Source organism: Seriola lalandi, unplaced genomic scaffold (assembly GCF_002814215.2).
Source record: "Seriola lalandi dorsalis isolate HSWRI2012SDOR001 ecotype SW California unplaced genomic scaffold, Sedor1 jcf7180002054409, whole genome shotgun sequence".
NCBI classification, from domain to species: Eukaryota; Metazoa; Chordata; class Actinopteri; order Carangiformes; family Carangidae; genus Seriola; species Seriola lalandi.
The window spans coordinates 428970-453520 of NW_019524962.1; the positions used below are offsets into that span (position 1 = coordinate 428970).

The 24551-nt window shown below is 41.5% G+C and overlaps 2 protein-coding genes across 4 annotated transcripts; one reads left to right on the forward strand and one right to left on the reverse strand.

Annotated features, from left to right (window-relative positions):
• On the forward strand, nt 1–13597 carry rab3ip (RAB3A interacting protein (rabin3)). Of its 3 annotated transcripts, XM_023409938.2 has the most exons (14): nt 1–119; nt 5281–5417; nt 5727–5843; nt 5930–6096; nt 6278–6449; nt 7447–7542; nt 8284–8361; nt 8622–8828; nt 8968–9096; nt 10059–10171; nt 10287–10310; nt 11003–11102; nt 12080–12149; nt 12403–13597. In XM_023409938.2, exons 3-14 carry the CDS (start codon nt 5754–5756, stop codon nt 12483–12485), a joined length of 1329 nt encoding a protein of 442 aa, XP_023265706.1. In that variant the 5' UTR covers nt 1–119; nt 5281–5417; nt 5727–5753; the 3' UTR covers nt 12486–13597. The 3 variants fall into 3 exon arrangements, with proteins under 3 accessions (XP_023265706.1, XP_023265707.1, XP_023265708.1); XM_023409939.2 differs by lacking the exon at nt 10287–10310; XM_023409940.2 differs by lacking the exon at nt 7447–7542.
• Nucleotides 11264–24551, reverse strand: tmem19 (transmembrane protein 19). The gene is made up of 8 exons (XM_023409942.2): nt 24305–24551; nt 20413–20560; nt 19150–19263; nt 16146–16283; nt 15975–16051; nt 15669–15846; nt 15011–15220; nt 11264–14065 (listed from the first exon to the last, which is right to left on the reverse strand). Exons 2-8 carry the CDS (start codon nt 20540–20542, stop codon nt 13905–13907), a joined length of 1008 nt encoding a protein of 335 aa, XP_023265710.1. The 5' UTR covers nt 20543–20560; nt 24305–24551; the 3' UTR covers nt 11264–13904.

Sequence of the window (24551 nt, forward strand, 5' to 3'; positions counted from 1 at the left end):
TCCCGTCATTCTGGAGTAACCTGCCCCGGTCTGCGTCAACAGCCGCTCCGCCGTGTCCGTTTGTTTGTTTGTCGGGTTGGTTCGGCTGCTGGTTCGGCTGCTTTGCACATAAAGGCCCGGTGAGTCTACAACTACCGACTTATTAACGCTACTGTTGTTATTATTATTCTCAGCTAAGTTAATGTAACTTGCTATGGGCGCGCTAGTTAGCTTAGCCGCATGCAAATGCACCATTAAGGTAACAGCGCCCATTACCGGACACAGCACCGTCTGTCGCACTGTTTTTCCCTCTTCCTCGGCACCAAGCAGTCACACACTCAGACCGTCCATGATGAATGATACTGAACCTTATTTGAGACACGTTTGTTTAGGATACACCCCTTGTTGTGGGTTATATCAGTGAAATTAGCTAAATACGACTGGGTTTTGTGCGCTGGCCGATAATGGAAGCAGGGTGTCCGTCCTCATCCTTAATCCCTCAGGATGCGAGTAACGGATATATATTAGCTACTAGTTTCTGAAGGAAAATTACAGATTTGTTATTGTTTTTTTTAGCTGTTTTGTCAGTTTGTTTGTTTATTGCAGTGTTTCTCACATGACTGTCGCAGCTAACAGAAATGCTCAAATATCCTCTGAATGAAGCTGATGGTACTTTAGCTAACGTTAGCTCGGCAATGTAATTTTAAATACACGTTAGCTCGATGTGGCAACGAAACCTTAGCCGACACGAAGCGATGAGACGCCGCTTTCATGCATCTTTGATGCGGGCAGTATCACATAACACCCGTTAGCTTTTTAACATCAGCCCCTCCTCCCCTCCACACGCCCCCCGATGCTCAGTAGTTGTTAGCATCTTAGCATCCAACATGCTAGCTCCAGCTAAACCAGTGCTAAGTAAACCTAGCTGTCACCTGAAACAGGTGCCCTTCTCCATTACTGTGCTTAAATACAAATCTGAGGCACTTGTACTTTACATAAGTGTTTCCATTTCATGTTTCCACTTCTACTCTACTACATTTCAGAGGCAAGGCTGGAGGACTGACAGGGTAAACCCACCAGGGGCCCCTGAACCTCAGGTCTCCTCCACATTATTTGGGTCTAAATCATTTGAATAATTACACATTTGTTTGGCTTTTGCAGCTCTGAAAGTACAATATAAACTCTGACAGGTCCTCCATAGTGTAGTCTTATCTCATAAAAATCTACTTTCAGAACCATGATTCTTTATATTTGTTGTAAAGTTGTGTGTTATCAAATTGCTTTTATTAGTAGTAATTAAGGCACAGAAAACCCCTGGCCAGGTCATATTATTCATCATCACAGAAGTACTGTAAGGCTGCAGCCAACAATTATCTTTATTACCAATATGTCTGAAAAGTTTTGCTTAAAAAAATGACTTAAATGATTAATCAGCAATCAAAATAATTAGCTCATCTATTAATCACCATTGCAACTCTAATTTTCTTTAATCATTGCTAATTTAAGCTCAAGATAACATATTCAAATTTATTTGTTTTTGTTTCTGACCAACAGTGAAAACGCCATAAAGTTTATTATAGAAAGCTGATTCAGTCGTAGGACCCAGCTCATGGCATCCATAGCACAACAACAACAACAACAACAACAACAACAACAACAAAAACTAAACTAAACTAAACTAAAAGAAATCCACATAAAACAAAATAGTTAAAACTAGTTCCTTTAACTGCATTGAGTACTGAATACTTTCAATAAATTTCCCTGATAATTCTTCTGTGTTTTTAATTTTTATATGCAGGACTTTGTTTTTACAAAGAGGTAACATCATATAAGTAATGGCCCTGAATACTTCCTCCTCCACCACTGTCCGTAATGTTTGAGTCATGTGAGCTCACTTATTAAACTCACGTTTGACTTCAGCCTGTCAGCACACAGGCGCCAGTGTAAACAGTTTCAGCAGGCTCTAAGTTAATAGTGTTTTAGCTGGAAATCATGTGAATGAACAGAGGAGCTGTTGTCGGTGTAAACTCAGTTAGTGTTTGTTGCGTATGCTGCAGTTCTAGTGCAAAGTCAAGTGTCAGGTTTCACCAAGTTAAACACTTGTCTTTAATACTTGAACTGATGGGACTTGGTGATAACCTGAAATCATCATCACGGTATGAATATTTTGTTCCCAATTAACTCAACACCGTCATCTTTCAAAAGACTAACTAACCATGTAGTACTGTAAAGCTGCAAGCAGGAATTATTGTCATTATCAAGACATCTGACACTGCAGCTTATTTTCTCGTGTCACAGTTTCCAAAAGTTTCCAAAAGCCCAAGTGACATCTTCAGACGTTTTGTCCAAACCAGCAGTCAATGACACTAAATTAGGCAAGAAAGAGACGGTCATGCAACAGGTCTGGGACGTCTGGATTTCCAGGGTTTCCACCAGTGTATCCCTGCAGCCTTTCAGTCTGAAGCGTATGGGAATTTGGGGAGTCTGGGTTGAAAGCCCAGATACAATGGTTAGAAAGTGACATCTGTAAAAAGCTTTGTGAAACATTCAAAACTTTGAATTTGAACTTTGTCATTATTTATCGAGAGAAAACCTGAATTCATCAGTTCAGTTGTTTTTCTTTCCTGCAGACTGTGTTCAGTCTTATTTTCTGGATGTTCCAAGTGGAAACAACTGACAATTCATGGGAACTGAATCATGGTTAATGGGACACACAGTATCTATTTATTATATTATTGTTATTTCTCATCATTTGATTTAGGGGCTGCTGACTGAAAGTGTTTCATGTTGTTGTCGGCGTGTCTGATGACGTAATGCCGCATATGACGACTGTAAACACACGGGCTGAGCCTTTACCGGGCAGCAGGGGTAACTGGATCAGTACCCGGCATCCCTCATCAGCGTGTTAGGTTACCACAGGTTCAACAGGACTGGTCTCCATGGAGACGGGCAGAGGGGGCTAGAGGAAGGGTTGGCTAGTGTGAGGCGGGTGGGGTTTCACCTGGGTTTGACTGACAGGTGCGATGCGGTGTGTGGCATTTTTCAACACTTTCTGACATTTTATAGACACAGTGATGTAGCAATAAATTGAGAAGATAATTATCAGATGAATTAATAATGGAAATAATCATTAGCTGCAGCCATAAACACGCCTGAAGGTTAATTCTGGTGGATTAATATACATCATGTTTTAGCATCGTCTTCATATCTTATTCATGTGCAAGTGAAACTTCACTGAGGAGGGATGAAACCTAAAATAACCTTTTTAATGGACGTGTCTGCAGACACTCATTAAAAGAAGAATGTGGGACTTCGACATAATCATATAAAAGAAAAACACAATGACCTTGTTATTTGTCTGACCTGTAAATAAACTGAGGTCGTGACGTGAGGTTTTCTGAGTCACACAGGTTTTATTTGTCTTCACAAACAAGTCACTGAGTCCAACTTTTGTGTATATACTTAGTGTGTGACACACCCACTTAACACACACACACATACACACACACACACACACACCCAGAAACACACCATGCTGAGCAGGTGGGACCGGTGTGCTGCTGAGCTGAGGCAGGCGAAACAAAAGCAAGGTTAATACGAACACAGAGTTGCACGCAGATTATTTTAAGAACAGATGATGATGATTGGGATGATGATGATGATGATCATGATTATGATGATGGAGGGATGGATCTCTGGTATGAAAATAAGACTTGATGCTTTGTTCTCTGCTTCAGGCGAAACAGGAGGAGTTTTGGAGTCAGTCACTCCCGAGTCTGTGTGTTTGTTACTGGAGTTTGACCCAGGAAGTAAAAGTAAAACCAGAATCCTGGTCTGGCTTCATAAAGTGAATCATAAACCTGCTGGAGGTGGAAAAAGGCGGAAGGAGGTGTGCTGGGTTACGGACTGGGGAAATGTTCGTTCTGTATGATTATTGCATTGTAGGTTTGTTGGACTAATCCAGTAAAAACTCATTGAGCAGTGGAAGGGTGGTTGTTAAAAGTGTGTGTGAAAACTGTCCAACAACCAAACTAAGACCAGTTGAAAAGGAGGGTCTTGGCCTCACTCCCAAGCCGACTCCGATGCGGATCATTCATGGTCTGAAAGCAAACGGACCAACCACACGATTGAATTTGTTTATTTGTTTGTTTTGTTTATTTATGTGGGACAGAGCACATCATTCAGTTCTGGTGGTAACAACCTCAGTGTGAATGTGCCAGACCCAGTGATAAAATATATTTTCTACATAATAAATTGAAATGACAATAATAATAATAATAAGTTTGTTTTATAAGGACTGTATGTGGTGCAGTTCTTTGTTTCCGCTGGTACAGTATCACTGATCACTGCTCTCACAGAAAAAGGCTGACTGTCTAATTCTGCTGCGTCCGGATGGAGCTACAGTCTCCTTGTCCTGGATGTTCTGTCCATGACTTTAACACGGTGGCTTAAAGGTGGAGGTGGTGTCCTCCACACTCAGGACCATGAACCTTAAAACTCTCCATCCTGCAGAAATGATGTCTCTGATGTAGATGGTTGACAGGATTTTTAGCATTTCAAAAGATAAACTACTAATAGGAAGTGATCAACAGTTAAACCTGTGGTGTGTTGTTGTGCTTTTATCCCACTGTGTGAACATTGAGTTCATACACTGATCCTTTACTACTGCTTTGTCATCCTGAATATACCCGGACACTTAGTTTATTATTCTTCTAACACTGCAACTAACAATTTCCTTATCAGTTATACTTGATTATGGCAAAAATCATAATCACGATTATTTTGATCAATATTGAGATCATGATTATTTATCACGATTACTCATTGAGTTTGGAAACGTCTCTAAAATAGATAACAGATTTCAAAACAAAAAGTTTTGAAAATTGTTGCAAAGCAGAATGCGGCAAATTAATTGTTTTATCTCGATCTCTTATCTTGTTTTCATAATCATTGAAAGCCAAAATCGTGATCAAAGAAATGAAATAAATTGCCCAGCCCTGATTTGAGTTATTTTTAGAATAATTGATTAGTCTATAAAATGTCACAGATGTTTTGTTTTGCTGAACCAACTGACCAAAACACAAAGATATTAAATCTAAAGCTATTTAAATCATTGCTGCTGGGAAAAGTTCTTGTTTGTTTGTTTGTGTTTAACACAATTAAACTGATGAATGTGAGAACTTTGCAGTTTGTGCACCAGTCATCAAAAACTTAGTTATGGTATTGGTAATTACATTAACAGTCTGTAATGATGAACATGCCCAGTAGAAAATGAATAAAAACTCATCCTCTCTCTTTCAGGTGTGAGTGTGTTTGCTGAGTCACTGGTTCACCTGTAAACTGTCCCGGTTTTCACTTCCTGTTCGTCTGATGAGCGTCTGACTGACTGCAAAGCCTCCATCCATCCTCCCAGCCTCTACATCTACAGCTGCACTATGGTACACACACACACACACACACACACACACACACACACTCAGAAGAACACTGAAGTGCTGAACACGTTTAGTTTGAAAGCAGACTCGCGGTGGGAAAAATACTTGTAACCGATCAGTGCAGATTTGTTGTTGTTTACCGCATCAACAAACAAAGATGTGAAGCCGCTGTTGGTCGCTGACTCACTGTCTTTAGTCTGGACCGACCTCAGACTGCGAGCGGCGTCAGCCTCACGTGACTCACTGTTGTGAATGTTTGTGAAGTGGAATAAACCCTGCAGCATCACTAACAGCTGTGTGCGCTCTCTGCAGAGTGTATGATGTCTGAGAGCAGCTGCTATGGCCTGCAGCAGCGGTCAGAGCAATGCCGAAACTCTGGAGGGGTTCCACGAGGTGAACTTGGCCTCGCCCACCACACCTGACCTTCAGGTAGGTCGGATAGCCTGACACTCCCGTGTGTTGCCCTGGTAACCGTCAGCGGCTTTATTGGTTTCCCTGTGTTTCTGTTCCTGCAGAACCAAGCGGAGCAGCGCACCCCTGCCCGTCACAGCACACCACCCACCTCTCTCTACCGCACCCACTCTCTAGGAGCCCCCCCTCCTGGCCTCCCCACCTCCCTGCGGGCTGACCAGCTCCCCACCCAGCCGGTTTACTCCACGCCGCGGCACAGCCACAATGGAAGGTGAAGAAAACGCAACAACTTGACACTTCCTGGTGTTTTTTCAAAATGTTTAATTGCAGTTGTTGGAGGCAGATTATCTGTAAAAACCTGCAGGGAAAAGAGCAGAAAGACAACACAAAGCCTTGTAGATGAGCTGTAACCCATAATTGACCACTGTTGTCTCCATGGTAACGATGCACAGCGTGCCAGGCCTGGAGGCGGAGTCCGCCGAGGGCAACTTCCTGTCCGGAGAGGACGGGGAGGAGTGCAGCGCTCTGAGCGACAGCCTGTCGCGGCTGCGCAGCCCGTCGGTGATGGAGGTCCGAGAGAAAGGATACGAGAGGCTGAAGGAGGAGCTGGCCAAGGCCCAGAGGGTAACACACACACACACACACACACACACACACACACACACGCTCTCATATTAACTTGAAATGATTGAAATCTAAAATTTAATGCGAGTGTGTGCAGTTGGACTGTGAGTGTGTGTGTGAGACTTCACTACATCTCTCCACAGCTCCTCATGACTTGGATTGACATCATGTAATTTTCCATATTTTATTTAAATGCATATTTTTTTTGTATTGTTTTATATTTGTTATAATTTAACGTGCAGCCTGAATCACGTCTGAAAAAGCTCCTTGGTCTCTTTTAATGTGAAAGTCACAATATAATTTTTACTGCAGTGGATCAGACTCTGTTGGATTAACATGAAAGCTACAAAGGTAAAACATGCAGAGAGAGATTAAATGCTGATCAGTGTAATAATCATATTATCTCAGTCATCATCTCTTCTGCACAAAATCAATTCAATAAACTCGATTACAGTGACAGAGCAGACTGATCCTCTCATCAGATCCATCTCAGAGGCACGGCCTGGTTTCACTTTTCATTCATGTCAGCCCTGTAAAATAGAAAAATGAATACAAGTGAATCCAAGTTTAAACGTCCTGTCATATTATCAAACTGTGTGAGTAGAGTCAGGGAGAGGAGATGTGGCGGTGGCGTCCGTCATTCGAGCTCACGATTAAAGCTTCAACAGTGAAAATAAGTTTGAAAACCAAGCAGTGAATAAAATGTGTCATGTCGAAGTTATTGTTAAAATTAGAATTATTAAAAGTTATTACGCTGTCATGTCAGAATGAAGCCACGAGGAACGTTAATGTAAAAGTCAACTCTGCCTGAATCACACAATATTAAAGACACTGTGTCTGAGAACGACTGAAAACAAACGAAACAAACATATTTCACTAATTTTTATTTCTTCATCTCTTTGTTTGTTGTTGCCATGCTATGATTTTACTTTTATGTTTTCATTTGCTGGTTGTTTTTCTGTTTGTTTGTGTGTGTTTGTGTGTGTGTGTGTGGAAGGAGCTGCTGTTGAAGGATGAGGAGTGTGAGAGGTTGTCTAAAGTCAGAGATCAGCTCGGCCAGGAGCTGGAGGAGCTCACCGCCAGTCTCTTCCAGGTCGGTCCGCCTCTCCTCCGTCTGTCAGTCTCCTCTGCTTCCTGCTTCCTGTTTCCCTTCCTCCTGAGGCAGCGGCCAGACAGACACTGGACAGAAAAGATTCAAACGATCAACATAAGATTTGTTTGGCCGCAGAGATGTGAAAACCTCACTGTTTTATTGTGAAGTCAAAGCCTCTCGGGTTCTTTTTCTTGATCATCCATCACGACATTTAAAAAAAAAAAAAAGAAAAAGAAACAACTGTGACTCTGACAATTCAGATTCTGGATGAGTTAGATAACGTTTCCACCTGACGTCCCACTCAGAGACGTTCGATGTTCGGGTTCAGGACTCAGACTGAATCTGTCCGGTCGGCCTTCAGAACATGTCGCTCCTTTTCACATTTCTCCCACTTGTTCTAGACTCACTCTTCCTTTTCCTCGTAGAAGGTGCTGGGACACTGTGTGTGTGTGTGTGTGTGTGTGTGTGTGTTTTTCGTGTAGCCTGTTCACATTTGTAGCGAAAGCAGTGTGTGTGTGTGTGTAGTAGACAAACAGTTGCACAGTCTGAGCTTTACTTTATGCTTTTATCCTATTTATTTTAGAGTGAACTGATTTTTGTGTGTGTTTGAGTGTGTGTAGATTGAAAACTAAATCCCAACAAATGCATCGAGTGAAGAATATCTAAGTGTGTGTGTGTGTGTGTGTGTGTGTGTGTGTGTGTGTGTGTGTGTGTGTGTGTGTGTGTGTGTGTGTTTTCCAGGAAGCTCACAAAATGGTCAGAGAAGCCAACGTCAAACAGGCATATGCTGAGAAACAACTGAAAGAAGCTCTGGGCAAGGTAACAACACTGAACACACACACACACACACACACACACACACACACACACACACACTCTCTCTCTCTCTCTGATGTTTCTGTCTGAGCTCTTGTTAAATTCATCAGAGCAGGAAATCATCCTTCTCCTCCTCAATCCAAAATTGTCAATGATGCATTTTAATCTTCCTTAACTCTGAAACGTTGTTTAATACACACCCTGAACCATCTCCTCCTCCTCCTCTTCCTCCTCCTCCTCCTCCTCCTCCTCCTTCTCCTCAGATCGACGTGCTGCAGGCGGAGGTCCAGGCCCTGAAGACGCTGGTGCTCTCCTCCCCCACCTCCCCCGTGGGCGAACTCCCCTCTGCAGGAGGCGTGAAGACTCCCTTCAGGAAGGGCCACAGCAGGAACAAGAGCACCTCCTCCGCCATCCTGGGGACGCAGCCCGACCCGTCGGCCACGCAGCCCATCGTACGGGAGTGTAGAGAGGTAGGAGCGTGCACACGTCTGCCCACAGAGCTTTATCTATCAATAATCATTAGATTCGGCCCCAGATCATGTTATTAGAAAGACACTAGGAAGTGAAAGTGACATAAATGTAAATTAATACTCCCCTTCATCCCTGCAGGTGGACAGTCAGCTGTTCAGCGAGTTCAAGGCGTGGAAGGAGGAGCCCACGCTCGACCGGAGCTGCTGCTTCCTGGAGAGAGTTTACCGCGAGGACATTTACCCCTGCCTCACCTTCAGCAAGAGCGAGGTAGAGAGAGAGAGAGAGAGAGAGAGAGAGTTCACTGAGAGGAAGAAATCAGAAACGTTCAAAAGTATTAAAATGATCATCAACATGTTTGTCAGACGTCAAGGAGCCAAAGTGTTTTAGTGACAAACTTGAACTCTGCTTCGTTAAAGATGCACCAGCATCAAATTTCAGAGCTTATAACTGACAGTTATGTTTGTTGATATAATAACAAATAATATTTTTGTTACATGTACAAAGACGACAATAAAGGCTACTTCTAATTTGCCAAGTTTATTTAAACATCAGAGTTTAGAGAGTTTACACAACAGGGTTAATTTTAGTTTTAGTCTTTTGACAAAATGTATTAGTATTAGTTTTAGTTCAGTTTTACCGAAGACGTTTTAATTTAGTTTTTTGTCACTGAAATTTTAGTCTCATTTTTATGAATTGCATTTTAAATTTTTGTCTAAAGTATTAATTATTTCTAAACATAGTTAAAGGTGTCCCTCTCATGTACAAACACCTCTATATGACTCTGCTCAGACTCACTCAGCTCTCATTATAAACTCAGAACTGCTCTCTTTAGCGTTAGCGTTAGCTCAGCTACCTGTTCACTGCAGATCAGCTGATGATTCAGATTCACTCACCTGTTCAGTGAAATGTTCCTCGCTGTCTGGGTTTAACTGGAGAGGAGTTAAGATGTTGGATGATGTGATTTAAATGTTTGACTGTCACATTGATCCTGAACCTGCTGAAATCAAGACATGAGACTAAAAGTAACGTCAACCATGTCAGTGTTATCGTTTTCTAAATATCAGTCTGCTGCCTGCGTGTTATTGTAGATTCTTTTAACCAGTGAATTTGTTTTAAGAACCAGTGACAGACAGAGGCAGGAGGTCACTCAATGTCTGGCTCTCTCTCTCTCTCTCTCTCTCTCTCTCTCTCTCTCTCTCTCTCTCTCTCTCTCTCTCTCTCTCTCTCAGCTGGGTTCCGCCATCTTGGAAGCCGTGGAGCAGAACACGCTCAGTGTGGAGCCGGTCGGTTTCCAGCCGCTGCCCGTGGTCAAAGCCTCGGCGGTGGAGTGTGGAGGACCAAAGTGAGTCCCCACCACACACACACACACACACACACTCGTAAACTCGTTCTCCTCTTCATCAAGCTTTCACTCCTTCATCATCATCTCTCCATCTTCCCTCAATTTCCTCCTCTAGTGGACGAAGGGCCGAGCTCGTCACGTAAGTCCGACCCTCTCTCTCTCTCTCTCTCGGTCTCCCATCCGCACTTTTTAAATCTCTCGACCCCGCCTGGCTTCCACCCCTGATAACTCATAATACTCCCTCCTCCCTTCCCTCCTTCTGTTCAGGTTCATCCCTCTGTCCTTGCTTCCTTTGCTCCCTCCTTGCTTCCTCCAGTCTTAGCATTAGTCCTGTATAGTTTTATTTTGGTTGATAGTTTTTTGACAAATTCATTTTTTCTCCTTTTGAAATCATTAAAGACTTTATTTCCCACCTTTATTTTAACTCAGAAATACACTGAGGTAAGGAAAGATAAATATTAAAAGTATTATATATTAAAATATAAAGGAAGTGAATCTGCAAAAAGAAGAACAGCTGGAAGTGAAATCAGATGAAATGAAGGATTGAAATTGGATTTTTTTTTAAAAGTGCTGTAGATCGTTCTGCATGATGTTCCAGGTGCACAGTGAGAAAAACTGGGTTTTCCAAGTTCAGTAAAAACCGGCGGATTAGTCCAATAGAAGCCTTCAGTAAAAGACAGCAGATAAGCGATTATAAGGGGGAAAGAAACCAGGAAGCACCTTTTTTATAAATGAATAAAACCCAGAGTCTATCTCTCCTTACGGTGAGACAGGTCACAGTGATGTGTTATAATCATCAACAGTTTCTTTCTGTTTCTCTGTGTCTGATAGAAAATGTGCCCTCAGCGGTCAGACCAAAACCTGTAAGCACAGAATCAAGTTTGGAGATTCGTCCAACTATTACTATGTGTCTCCCTACTGTAGATACAGAGTGAGTACACACACACACACACACACACACACACACACACACACACACACACACACACACACACACACACACACACACACACACACACACACACACACACACACACACACACAGGATATAATCTTTCAGTCAGACCACAGTGACCTCTGCAGGACAAAAGCAACATTGCAACAAGAATTTTAATAAATACATATTACATATTTATGAAAACAGTGTTTCAACATTTTCTTTTTCTAGATACAAAGACATGTTATGTCTCATCTTTTGCTGTAATGTTATATCATAGTATCATAGGAAAAATTGAAAATCATCATATTAAGTTTTCTTCAGTATCACAGTAATCCAGTGAAAGTTGTCTGTACATCCATGTTTACTCTGGTGCTGGCTCCGAAGAGAGAAGCAGTTCCCTCCTGGAGCTGACATCACAACAGTTCATTTGATTGAGATTGATTGAGATTTATTGTGTCATATTGGTCTCTAACTAGGCCCCTATGTTGGTGTGAGCAGGTTTCCATGTATCGGATCAGCAAAAACATTTGTGACCTCATGTATTTTCACACAAGAGTCAAATTTTCACAGAGATCAAGGGGAGAAAGAAAAAAAAAAAAGTAGGTAGACAAAACACACACTGTAAAATACAAGGACATGACCCACATGTGTTAGAGACCAGAGCAGGTAATGTTCAAGTCACCACACCTCCCCCACAGACATAAATCCAGTCTGAATGGAGCTTAAATTTGGTGGCGTCAGATTCATCATCTTCAGAGTCAATGTTCAGTGTTTGTTAAAATACAAACTCGTACATCACGTCCACGAGAATCCCAGATCCAACAAGGATCAGTCTGCTTCCTGTTGGTGTTTATATTGAACACAGATGTCAGTCATGTGATCGGATCTGTTCACAAACAGCTGATTTCAGTTCGTGGTGTCTTCATACAAATTACAGCAGTATTTGTTTGTGTGTGTTTTCCCCTCAGATCACAGCAGTGTGTAATTTCTTCACCTACATTCGGTACATCCACCAAGGGCTAGTCAAACAGCAGGACGGTGAGACACACACCCACACCCACACCCACACACACACTCCCCTACACTAACACACACCTACACACACCTTGTTTCTTAGTAACAGTAACCAGAGGACAGAGAGTTGAGTGACTGTAAGGGAGACTGCCATCACTCGGTACTTAAGTGCAATCATTGATAAAATGTACTTAGTTACTTCAGCTGTGATTAAACCACCTGTCGAACCATGTGACCGTCATGTGACCTTGTGGTTTTCTCTGCTGTGTGTTTGCAGCGGAGCAGATGTTCTGGGAGGTGATGCAGCTCCGCAGGGAAATGTCCTTCGCCAAGCTCGGCTACTACAAAGACCAGCTGTGACGGACGTACTGACAGCCTCGCCCTCCAATCAACAGCAGACTCTGTCCTGAAGCGCCGCCCCCTCCTCCCCCACCTGGTTTTGGCTTTCCTCCTCTCATCCGGTCATTTCAGGAAATCCCTCCCTCCCTCCTCCTTCCCCTCGTGTGAGTGTGTTTTTGTGCGTGAGAGAAAATAACTGTTGTTTTCAATCATCAAAAAAACAAACAAAAAAAAAACAAACAAAAAAAAAATAGGCTGTGACGTCCGTTGTTGTTACTGATCTGGAGTTTTGGTGAGTTTCTGCTCAGTTTCATTCCAATGTGTTATTTCCTTTTTATTGAAACATGTAACACTCCATTATTTAAAGACAAGTGGCATCGAAAGAGGGGTTGAAACTGACATGTTAGTATTTAAACCCGCATGAGGAGCTTGGACTGCTCAAAAATAAAAAAACAATCCTTCAATCATTAAATCAGATTGTAACAAGTCACTGAAATTCTTCAATTAAAGATAATTTCCTAGACGCATTAAGGAGAATTAGAGCCAGTGTGTGTGTGGGGGCAGTGGAGGGAGGGAGGAAGTGAAATTAAATTTTTTCCCCCCCAAAGTTTAAGAATGCAAAGATAATCAGAAGAGAAGTACAAACATTCAGACTGGATTTATTTTCTGTAAACGTCCCGTCAACATTGTAAAACTTGTCTCTTTGTGCCGGAAGAAGAAGTTTTTATTGATAATTTCTTTAGAGTTAATGAAGTTATTTTGTTGTTTCAGGTGTTAAAGCTTCAGGAAAGTTGGGTTAAAGGAAAAAAAAGAAAAACACTACGTGACGTTCTCTCATCTTTAGATACTGACAAACAATTTTGGGGAGGGGGGGGGGGTTTCTTTTACCAGCTCCTGATGTTTTCCGCCTGCTGTATTTAACCAATCAGGAAATGTGTTGATAGTAAGCAGTGTGCGAGCGTGTGAATGTGTTAGTGTGCCTGGTGTTCTGTAAACTTTCTATATGTTAATTTAAAGCTGACTCCGCTCCTCTGCATCTCTCCCACAGTCAAAGTCAGTGTCACTGTCCCAGTTTGGTTTAGTGCCTTTTCTCTCAGACACTCTGAAATAAAAACAGTAATACCTCTGGAAAACCTGCCACTCTCCGTCCACTCTGTTCCCCCACCTCACACGCTGCAATGAGACAAGGTCAAAGTGCAGTACACTGTATGAAACGCTGCAAGAAGTTTTCATCAGTCAATGTTTATTTTCCTCTTCAGCGTAAATGGTTAATGCTTTTTTTTTTTCTTTTCTTTTTAATAATGATCAGAGCCTCTCGAGCCCGTCCATCATAATAATACAGGCAGTGTGTGTTGTGTTAGTGGGATCAGTGTGCAGATGCTTTTGCCACCAATAATAAGCAACAGACAACTCAACTGTTTTGGAAAATCAGCGGCCAGTCTATCGCGGCCACAGCCCCCACGCCAGCCCGGGCAGAACGAGTGCGACGAGGACGGAGGAGAACAGGTTGACCGCGTTGTTGTCCAGGATGGGTTTCCCACAGATCCGCTGGGTGGTGGCGGACTCGTAACTCACCACCTTCCCGATGCTCGAGTCGAAGCCTGGAGACAGACGGGAAGAGGAAATGACCGGTTGGTAACACTGAAGACTGATCCACAGCTTTACATGTCGACCAGTCAAAATAATCTCTAACCACTTCCTGAGGAATGGCTACATTCCTAAATTCAAGCGTGCGTTTCCTGTCTCGGCCGATAGAGACGCTGATTCGCTGTATTTGACAAAGTGGAGGCAGTTATTCTGTGTGCTATCGTTAAATTTAGCACATTACTAGACTCAGCCAACTATAGTCTGTAAGTAATGAACAAGTGCCAGTAGGTGGCACTGTTAGTCAGCGCTGAAATACAGTCATCCACTGTAACACACTTAAGTTTTAAGAGAATTTTAATGTGTGATTGATTGATTCACTATGATCCACTTTAGGGGGTCGTCGTTTAATCTTGTCCGGCTGTTGTTGCATATCATATGACTGCAAATGTTTCACAATAAAAGCCCTATTAAGGGTTTCTGTCGAAGGAAAACATAGAGGGACTTTAATTTGAAAGGGTCACAGGAAAACGGAATGTAATGACTTTTACAGGGCAAACAGGAGCGGATCAGAACCAGGACCAATTGTACCTGTCACACAAAGTTCAGACACAAAGACCTGGCGCCAGTTGCACAAATCACTTAAACTTTCCCTAAAATGTTCACTAAGTATTTAAGGTTTTTTCCTTATCTTAGTCTTATACTTAAGGAATCACTTATAGTCAGTTCAACCTTTGTACAAAAGATCTAAGCAACCAAAGTAAAGGGAAAAAACAAAAGGTACGCCTAGCTAAGGAAACCATTTCAGAGACTGTGCAACGCTCTTAAGTAACTCCCTCAGCTAAGGAGAAATTAAGCCTTAAGTGTCATACTTAAGTAGAAAACTCGGCCTGTGACCTCTTGCAGTTAATCAAATAAAGGCCTCAGTCACTGCTTCTGTTCTCATCATCGACTGTTAATACCTGAGTATTGCATGTGAGCTCCCAGGAAAGAGTCCAGCATCGATCCCACCAGGCCAGCCACACCGCCGTACACTACGATTGGCCACTGGGGGTCCGCCAGGTGCAGGTCGTTGATCAATAGAAGCTGCGTTACAAAGTAAGCGAAGCCCACCAAGAGTCCACCGAGGAAGCTGGCGACCAGTCCGACAGGAGTAACTCCTCCGTTTGTTCCTGGAGGGTAAAAGAGCGTTATGAGAAAGTAGATCCAAAGAAACAAATGAACAGTGTGTAGAATATTTTTAGTCTACAAACCCAATTATACAGTAGATCCAATGTTTCCCAGAAAATATTTAAATTCCAAAGTAATTCCTGAATGTAGTTTCCTTCAAAGAAACTTTGAGTTGTTGAACTTCTGCCTTCTGTATCTTCATCAATAATCCTCTTATTGGTATATACAGCTCTTCCTGCAGACTCCACAGTATGAAAGACGGCTTTGTTTAGATTTATGTGTCATAGCTTCAGGTCATTTGATCATGTCACAGCAGGGGAAAATAAATGACCGTTTCAGCTCAGACTGAAAGTCATGATAAATCAGTAAACGGATACCGATCGAAGTAGTGTTCGCCGCTAGGTAAAAAACTTCCACGTAGGATACACCTGGCTCTCTTTGGCTGCTTACCTGCTGGGACTTCCTTCCAGGTGGTGATGAGTCTAGGCTGCGTTTGGCTGAGCACAGGTCCCACCTCTGACGCCCAGGTGTCCCCAGCGCTGCAGGCGAGCGCGCCCACCAGAGAGAGGCACATCCAGGAAGCAGAGTACTGTTTACCGAAATCGATGGGGATCTCACCTGGTCCCACCTGAAACACAACCGACATTTTAAAAGGGTTTTAATCATACACTAGGCGGAAAGTAAACATTTAATTTGCATATAATAGAAACTATTTTGTTTATTTTGTCACTTTAGAATCAGGTCATTTTCAGATACCTCTATCATATACAGCAGAGCCAGCTCTGTGGGAACTCCTCCATTACAGAAGACCTGAACCCAGTTCCTCTGGCCTCCTAACACAAACGTTAACACATTTAGATTTAGATCAGCCTTTAAAAAACAAACAAACAAACAAACAAAAAAACAGTACACATTCATGTGTCTCACCTTCTTTGTACTCTGCGTCTATTTTCTTCTTCTGCGCTCCTCCCCAGCGGGTGAGTCTGGAGGAGCTGAAGAAGAAGGCCAGCAGAGACGAGAAGAAGCTGTAGTTGGCCATCATCAACACAAATCCCACCAGGAGAGCTGAGGAGACACATTTCATATCAGAGAAACGGACTCCACACAGATTTTTTTAAAAATCTGCTGCTGTTCTATATCCTTTTTTCTTTTTTTAGATAAATCAAATCCGATGTGTCGACTCAAACCAACGTGTTAAACTTGCGACTAAAGCTTCAATTGACAAGTTAAAAAAGAAGGTAAAACCAAAAGAGTCAAGAACTGTTTCAGTGACTCTTCAAGCAAAAATATTAAATATTTGCTAGTTCCACTTTCTCAAATATGAGAATTTGATGCTTATGTTTGTCACATGTGATAATAAACTGAATACACTGTTTGTTTTTTTTAAGTTTCAGTTTTTTATTAAACAAACAGAAGGAATTAATCCTTGTGGTTTTTCTAGTGAGTATTTGGGGAGATTTTTCTGAATCAAATTAAAGTACAGTGTGTGTGTCCATGGTGATGAGGGAAAACTTTAGCCAATGTAGCTGAAAGATGTGTTTGTGTTTTACTTAACGGAATTTTTTTTTTTAACTTTAAAAATAAATTAATTGGTTCTTCAAAGGCGTACACAGCTTCCATTTCCTCGTATTTTTTATAAGTTTCTGCTTAACACAACAGCATCTTTCAGCATCTACATCAATTATTCTTTTGATGTCTGTCCAGTGTCGCATTTCCAACGTCATCAACTGAAAGTCAAGTGGACATAGTGAAGCGTGTCGTGACAGTTTCATAAGACTGAAAATATTCTTTCAGAATAGTTTTTTTTACATAAGACGTATAAAGATGACGTCTTTCGTCCACTATATTATACAATAATTTTATTTACAATCATCTACTGTTTATTACAGATGATATTCATGTCATTTCCACAACAAGAGCTTTAGAGAGAAAAAGTCACAAAGCTTCAACTGAAACTCTTTAACAGTTTTTGTTATTGCAGTTTTCTTTTTTTTTCTTTTTATTTCACTTACGGCAGATTGTTTTTATACAGAAGTTAGTGTTTCCCTTTAATTCAAAAAGCCAAAATGTGCTAAATTCACTGTGAAACTAGTTGCACATTTGGTCGCGGGGTCTTCCTGTCGTCTGTCATCACTCATTTTAAGTGGCAATGCTACAATTTATTGAACATAAAACTGGGATTTAATTGACGTAATCAGACACAGAAAAGTCATGAAGGTGCATCAGGAGGAGGTTTAACCAGCTGAGAGTCGGCACTGACTCGGACTGGGACGAGCGAGGAAACAGAAATCGTCCTGGAGACTCAGATGTGTCCTGTAGCGAGGCTTGCGGAGACTACACCACTAAAATGAGCTAATGAAACGCTCCTCCTAGTATGACTCAGTGTTGCATACAAGAGACGGTATTTTTGTTGGAGATGTGAATTTTCTCAGAATCTCTGGACAGATTAAGGGAACACACACGGATTTTAAAAAGGACGAATTAGGATTTCACAGTGACGCCCAGGATTCATTTTAGATCAGACCATCACGGGACGCAGCTACTTTATTACACTAAATCCAGTCAAATATAAATTTTGTTATCCAGTAACAATCACCACGAAAACCAGAGATCAAACCTGTCGTATATAAAAAAACTCCCCTCCCTTACTGTTCACTTCCTGTCTGAAACGTAGATTTAAAAATAAAATAAAAAAAACCTTTTTGTTCCAAAATCTGTCGCAGTTCAAAGTCGAGTTTCAATTTAGGGATTTTGGGATTGTTGATTCATTTTTTTTCACACAAATCAGATAAAATAGAAGTAAAATCATCATAGGAAAGTTTGAAAATGTGACACCGAGTCACTGCAAGTCCAAATACATTTAACTGTGATATTTTATGAAATATTGATATTGTATTAATAGTACACGTGATAATATTGTGATGGCGGATGTTTGGCCACGTGGATCCTCTGCTTATCGGTTAATGTTTTTGCCTTTGCACTGCACATGAAGTGTCACTGTTCTGTCTGCTTTTGTACAGTTATGTTTACAGACTCTCTCTTTACCTCCCTACACTCGTATTACTTGTAGAACAAAATTAAAGATCAATTAGACTGGTGGCATTTTTTTTCTTTTCAAATTTTCCATAAATACTGCGATAATATTGTTATTGTGAATTTCTTTTAATCCATGATAACTGTGTGGTGAAAATCTGACATTGTGACAGGCCTAATTAAATTAGTTGTCTGAGCAGTGAACAAATCATTCTGCTTCTCAGTGTTAGTCTGCACTGAGAAAAATAACACTGGTCATATCCGCTGTTAATTAATAATAATAAAGTCTATGTCTATACTCAGCTGAAGATCCTTTGTGAGAGAGGATGCTCTACTCTGTAACAAAAACTGACAAACACAAGTGTTTCTGTAGTTCCAACAGCTCCTACAGAGTGAGACATCTTCTCTCCAGAGGATCGCATCACTTTCTCCCAGTTAAACTTTAGTGTTTGGATCAAGTAGCTCATGAAAAATAAGGTGTGATAGAATTAGTCACTGCAGCTGTTTATTTATTTTATTGTGATGTATATTTAGTCCACACTGCTCATCTTCTGCTGCTATGACGATAACTATTGTTCCTATGAAGACAAGGTTTCTGCGGTATTCACTGAAATAAATGTAAGACTTTTTAAGACCACTGTAATGCTGTTTAAGACTTTTCAAGACCTGCCTGGAGTACTGAGCATGTTTGACACAAAACTTTTCTCTCAGGATGTATTGAGTTCTGCGTTTACTCATTTTCTCTCACAACACTATCAGAGTGAAAACGAAAGACGCTGAGATCCTCGGTAAAGCCGAGAGGAGCTGACGATCCTTCTGTGGGTTCATCACTACAATCGACTCCTTTCACATAACCGTCATTTCATCTATGCTTACAGTACTGCGGATGCACACTCACCTCCCAGGGCTCCTGTGCGATCCAAACTGCGTCTCTTCAGCGCCCGGATCATCAGCACGAGGGGAACCAGGATGGAGAGCAGCCACCGCCATGGTGACACAGGCTGCAGGGTGCCTGGAAACACACACACAAACCCACACATGCTCTAGTGGTTTTCCACATTTTGTGAATGAGGAAATGAAACACACAAACCAAACCTCTTCAGTTTTTCCTCTTAAAATTTCTCTCACTCAGGGACATGCAGATGTGTGACAAATTAAGGGAAAAATGAGTGGAGAAGCAGAACAGATGCAGATACTTCCAGACAGGTGCACTGCAGGGTACAATTGAGCAATTACCATCCCATCATGCTCTGTGGCAGGTATAAACATTATGATTAGGCCCAGTTCATTTTGATTTTGTATCAAGATGAAAAGAGGAAAAGATCTTAGTGACTTTGAAGGAGGGATCATTATTGGATGATGAATGGCAGCAGCTTCAGTCACAAAGATGCTCCATTGGCGAGTGACTAAAGTGACATCAAGTGGCATCTGGCAATATCCAAAATGTAATATTTTGATGCAGGCCAGCCAAAATATGACGATATACACTATAATATTACTGCTGGAGTTGTGGAGGGTTGAGGGGTTAAATATAATTATGTTTCAGTTGTTTTTGTTATATACTATAATTACAAATACAGCCGTTCCTTTCCCTTTAATCTGTCACCATCTGTATTTGTCATGAGTTTCTAAATAAAAATCCTTGCATTAGATAAAATACCAGGAAGTTTGCAGCAGTTAATTTGATTTGCTTGATGACAAAACTGCCCTGTTATGTTCCCCGTGTATGAAACTATATGACAATCTGGTACCCAAACAGTGCCTCGAGGTAATGTACATTATGATGTGGTGGTATATAAATGACTTCAGTGTCACTGGTTTGAGTGTACTCATAATGAAGGATTGTCCAAACGAAAGATTTATACAGGTCACTGACACAGGCAACAGTATGACCACACATACTGTAACTTCAAGCATGAAAAGTGATGTCAAGGATGTTTGTTGAGCTTTTAACCCCCTCTGTGTTAAACTTCTGAGCAGAAATTAAATCAACTGAGCGTGAGACTGGAGAATTTAGGGCAGTATTTAGAGAAGAGCACATGATATCTGGCAGTTTCTTTTTAAGACATTTTTAAGAATTATCTTAATAGGCTTTATGCCGTCGGCCATGTGTCTGAAGAAAGACGTCATTCACAAAAATCCTCAGGTGGTTTTCACTCACCATAGTAGTTGCTGATGGACAGGGAGAGGACCCAGAAGAAGAGGGAAAGTGCCAAAGTGGCACACAGCACAATCATATCAGTCATCATCTTGACATACTCCTTCAGCAGCATGTCCTTCTCAGAGCTCATGGTGACAGACGAATCGAGCTGCAGGCAGAAAAGTTACATTACTGTTAGGATGAAGAGAAACTCTGGCTGCGATTCTCATGTTTCTGGACATTATTTCACCTTTGAAGCTGGAAAGTTGTAGCAGGCTAACGCTCCTTGTCCTGGTCCATACTAGACAAATGGAGTCTACATTTCCCTAATCTCTACAGGTAGTCAGTGAAAGTCGTCATGATAGAAATAATAGACATGCATATCGCAGCTCCCTGTTGACCCAAGTTTTCATAATTCCTCCTTTATTCCATGTTAATATTCCCCTGTAACCCTGTTAGTTTTGCGTGACCAGCCTTCCACGTGAGACACAAAAAAGAGAGACGTGGCTCCACTGAAGGCACTGGCAAGTCTAAAGGCTGATGTGTGGTTGCATTTCGGGTTTAAAAACTATGAGGACAGCGAAAAGCTGGACAAGAGCAAAGCCATGTACAAGAGGAAGGCGATAGGAGACGAAACCATGTGGTACACACTGTAGCTGGTGCGTTAGCAATGCACATTACTTACTTACTTACTTACTTACTTACTTACTTGGTCATGCTAAATAATGAGTTCATTAATATCACCGTTTTGGGGTCCATTATTAAAGTAAATGCACCAGATTAGACAAACAATTTACAGAATCAGTTCTCTGAGAATCTCATCGGTAATGTAACTGAAACATCTGTAACTGAATCCACATCGAATCAAAAATCTGAAATCGCATCGAATCAGAACCTTGTGAATCAGCATTGAATCGATTTGGGAAATCAGTGACGATATCCAGCCCTAGTACATCACGTCCACAGCATCAAACAACAGATAGACACAGTCAGCTGGTGAACATAGCAATGGAGCATTTAGCAGCTAAAGAGACAGATATTTCCCCCCGGGAGCTGGTGGAGACCAAACACAGAGCTAAAAGAGAGGAAACACTGGACAGGTTCATCAGGTGGAGACAAGCACCACTCTGAATGTTTGATAATCCTTTGGAATGACAGTTTGTGAATCGTTGAACTACTGTATTACTATGCAGAAGCGCAACTACGGCGCTCACTGTATTACTATGCAGAAGCGCAACTACGGCGCTCACTGTATTACTCTGCAGGTCAGCTGTTTGAGTAAGTATGACAGAGCTAAGCATAGTTGAGCTTGTGTGTAGTGATACGGTAGTCCTGAGGTTGACTACACACCGTCCATAGCAGCACATCACTAGACAAGCACCTCACACAACCCTATGTCAAATAACCCGAAATCACACAATACTCCCGCATTTACTCCAAATCATTTGGGTCTACATAGTTTGATTAATCACAGGTTTGTTAAAAAATTGATTGAAATGGTTTTGTAAAGGGACTCTGCTTGAAATTATAGTTTTAACAATTATTCTAGTTTGAATTGTGGAAATTTGAAAATTACTTTCTATCAAATTGATTACATTTTTTTCTGCATTCTGACTTGCTATTTTCTTGTTATTCTTACAGCTCCTGTTATTCTTTCATCCACTAATATATTATTTTTCCCTCTTGCCTTTAATCAACTTTAGTTATTATTTTATTTTCATTTCACCTCTTTTCTCCTCTCTCCATGTCAGTGTTCTTAATCAATATAAAATATGAACTATCACTGCAGTTTCACATATTTGTACACAGGTATGTAATTTACTTAACTTATTATTAAAACTATAAATCGTCACTGTTTTAATTATTGTAATTCACTAATATGCTACTATGAGTTAAAGCTGGGCGATAACTCGATTTTATCGATTTATTCGAATTCATGGTTTAGGACGATGTTTTAAAATGTAAATTGAATTCCACTTTAACTCGGGTTAATTATGGCACGGAACTGCCACCGCTTCCCTGAGCTTCCGCAGTTTATAATAACGCGAGAGTTCTCTTCAGACACAGGTGAAACGTCAACATGGCGACACGCGCTAACAACAGTGAGGAGATGGAAGTGGCGCGGTTTTTAATGCATCCGATCTCGAGCAAACCATTGTCCGTTGTAAAGTTTGCCGAAAGTCTTTGGCAACAAAAAGCAGCAGCTCGACTAATTTATTTCGGAATTTCAAACCGAGGCACGCAGCTGAGTGGGAGAAGTGTATGGCACGCGCGTTGCACACGACAACGGCAGCCCTAACTCACCTGCTAAAAAGCAGGTAACATCAGCGGAATGCAATGGGCTCGTGGAAAAACTCGGGGAAGACCGTCACGTCTGCATGACTACAGCAGCACGAGCACATCAAAGCTCTGACACTGAATGAGAAGACCAACCTCCAGTGCTTTGGACACAAACTGCACAACGCCATCAGTAAGTGTCTAAATGATTAATTGCATTTTGAACAGTAAAAAATCGATTAAAATCGGGTGTGGTTTGAAAAAAAAAAAGAGATTTTATTTTAGGACATATCGCCCAGCTCTACTATGAAACCTGAAATCTCCATTCCCACGTTATCTAACACTGTAAATCTAACTAACAACACTCAATAAGCCCTTTATTAGGAACACCTGTGCACCTGCATATTCGAGCAATTACTCAGTAAGCCAATCATGTGGCAGCAGTGCATAAAGTCCTGCAGGTACACGGAAACACCTTGTTGATGAGAGACATCAGAGGAGAATGAAGCTGACAGAGAGGCTACGGTCACTCAGATAACCACACTTTACTGTGGTGAGCAGAGAAGCTTCAGACTGAACAACATGTCCAACCTTGAGATGGACGGACTACAACAGCAGAAGACCACATCAGGTTCCACTCGTGTCAAGAACAGAAACCTGAGGCTGCAGTGGACGCAGGTTCACCAACATTGGACAGTTGAAGACTGGAAAAATGTTGGATCAGTATTTCTGCTGAGGCAGCAGATTATAGGGTCAGAATTGGGCGTCAACAGCATGAATCCATGGACCAAACCTGCCTTGCATCAAGAGTCCAGGCTGGTGGTGGTGATGTAAGGATGTGGGGAATGTTTTCTTAATAACAATCAATCATGGTTTCAATGCCATGGCCAATCAGGTGCATCCTTTGATGGCCACAGTTTACCATCTACTTCCAGTAAGGTTAATGCTCCATGTCTCAAACTGGTTACGTCATCATGACAGTGAGTTCAGTGAACTTCAGCGGCCTCCCCAATCACCGGACCTGAATCCAGCAGAACACCTTAGGGATGTGGTAGAACAGGAGTTGGGCAGCATGAATGTAAAGATGGCAAATCTACAGGAAATTATGTGATGCAATCATGTCAACATGGAGGACAATCTCAAAGGCAATCTTGTGAAAATCCATGACATGAAGAACTGAGGATGTTTGAGAGCAGAGGGAGAAAGGGGGGAAAAAAAGCAAAGAGAGGCACTGCCCAGCATTAGTATTTAGAAATAACAAGTTATTATTGGCAAGCGACGGCGGGAAATGTGGCGACAAGTCACGTTTTGAGATATTATAAAGAATCACAGTGTACTCTTTAAATCTTTAATAAAAACCTTTAATTATATTTAATATTTTAACAGCGGTGACAATAAGTTATCTCGGTTATTAAACTTATCAATTTAGCTATTTATTTATGCCCGCTGTTTGAACCGGACAGCCGCGGGCTATTGAGTAATCATGTTTTACCGTTTGCCTTTTTTAACCGACAAATGGGAAAAGACAAATTATAAATCAATATGTCATATGTAAACACATATATGAACACATTTTAACCAATATTTAAAAGCGGGTGGGGTGGTTCATGTTTTTATGTAGGCTGTTTCAACTCACCGGTTATCTCCGGAGCCATCACGAGTCGACGTCGCTCTCTTTAACCTACTTCGACAGCAAAGTTGGCTAAGTTTAGCCCGAATGTATCTTTGGCTCGATGACAGTGGTGCTAAAGGAGGTTAATGTTGCCAAAAAACCAACTCAAATGTATATATTTATGGTAAATAATAAGTCAATAAAAAATGAAATCACTTCTCAGCTGCAGCTCAACACCGGAGGGGAAGGCAGGACGGACGCATTTAATTGA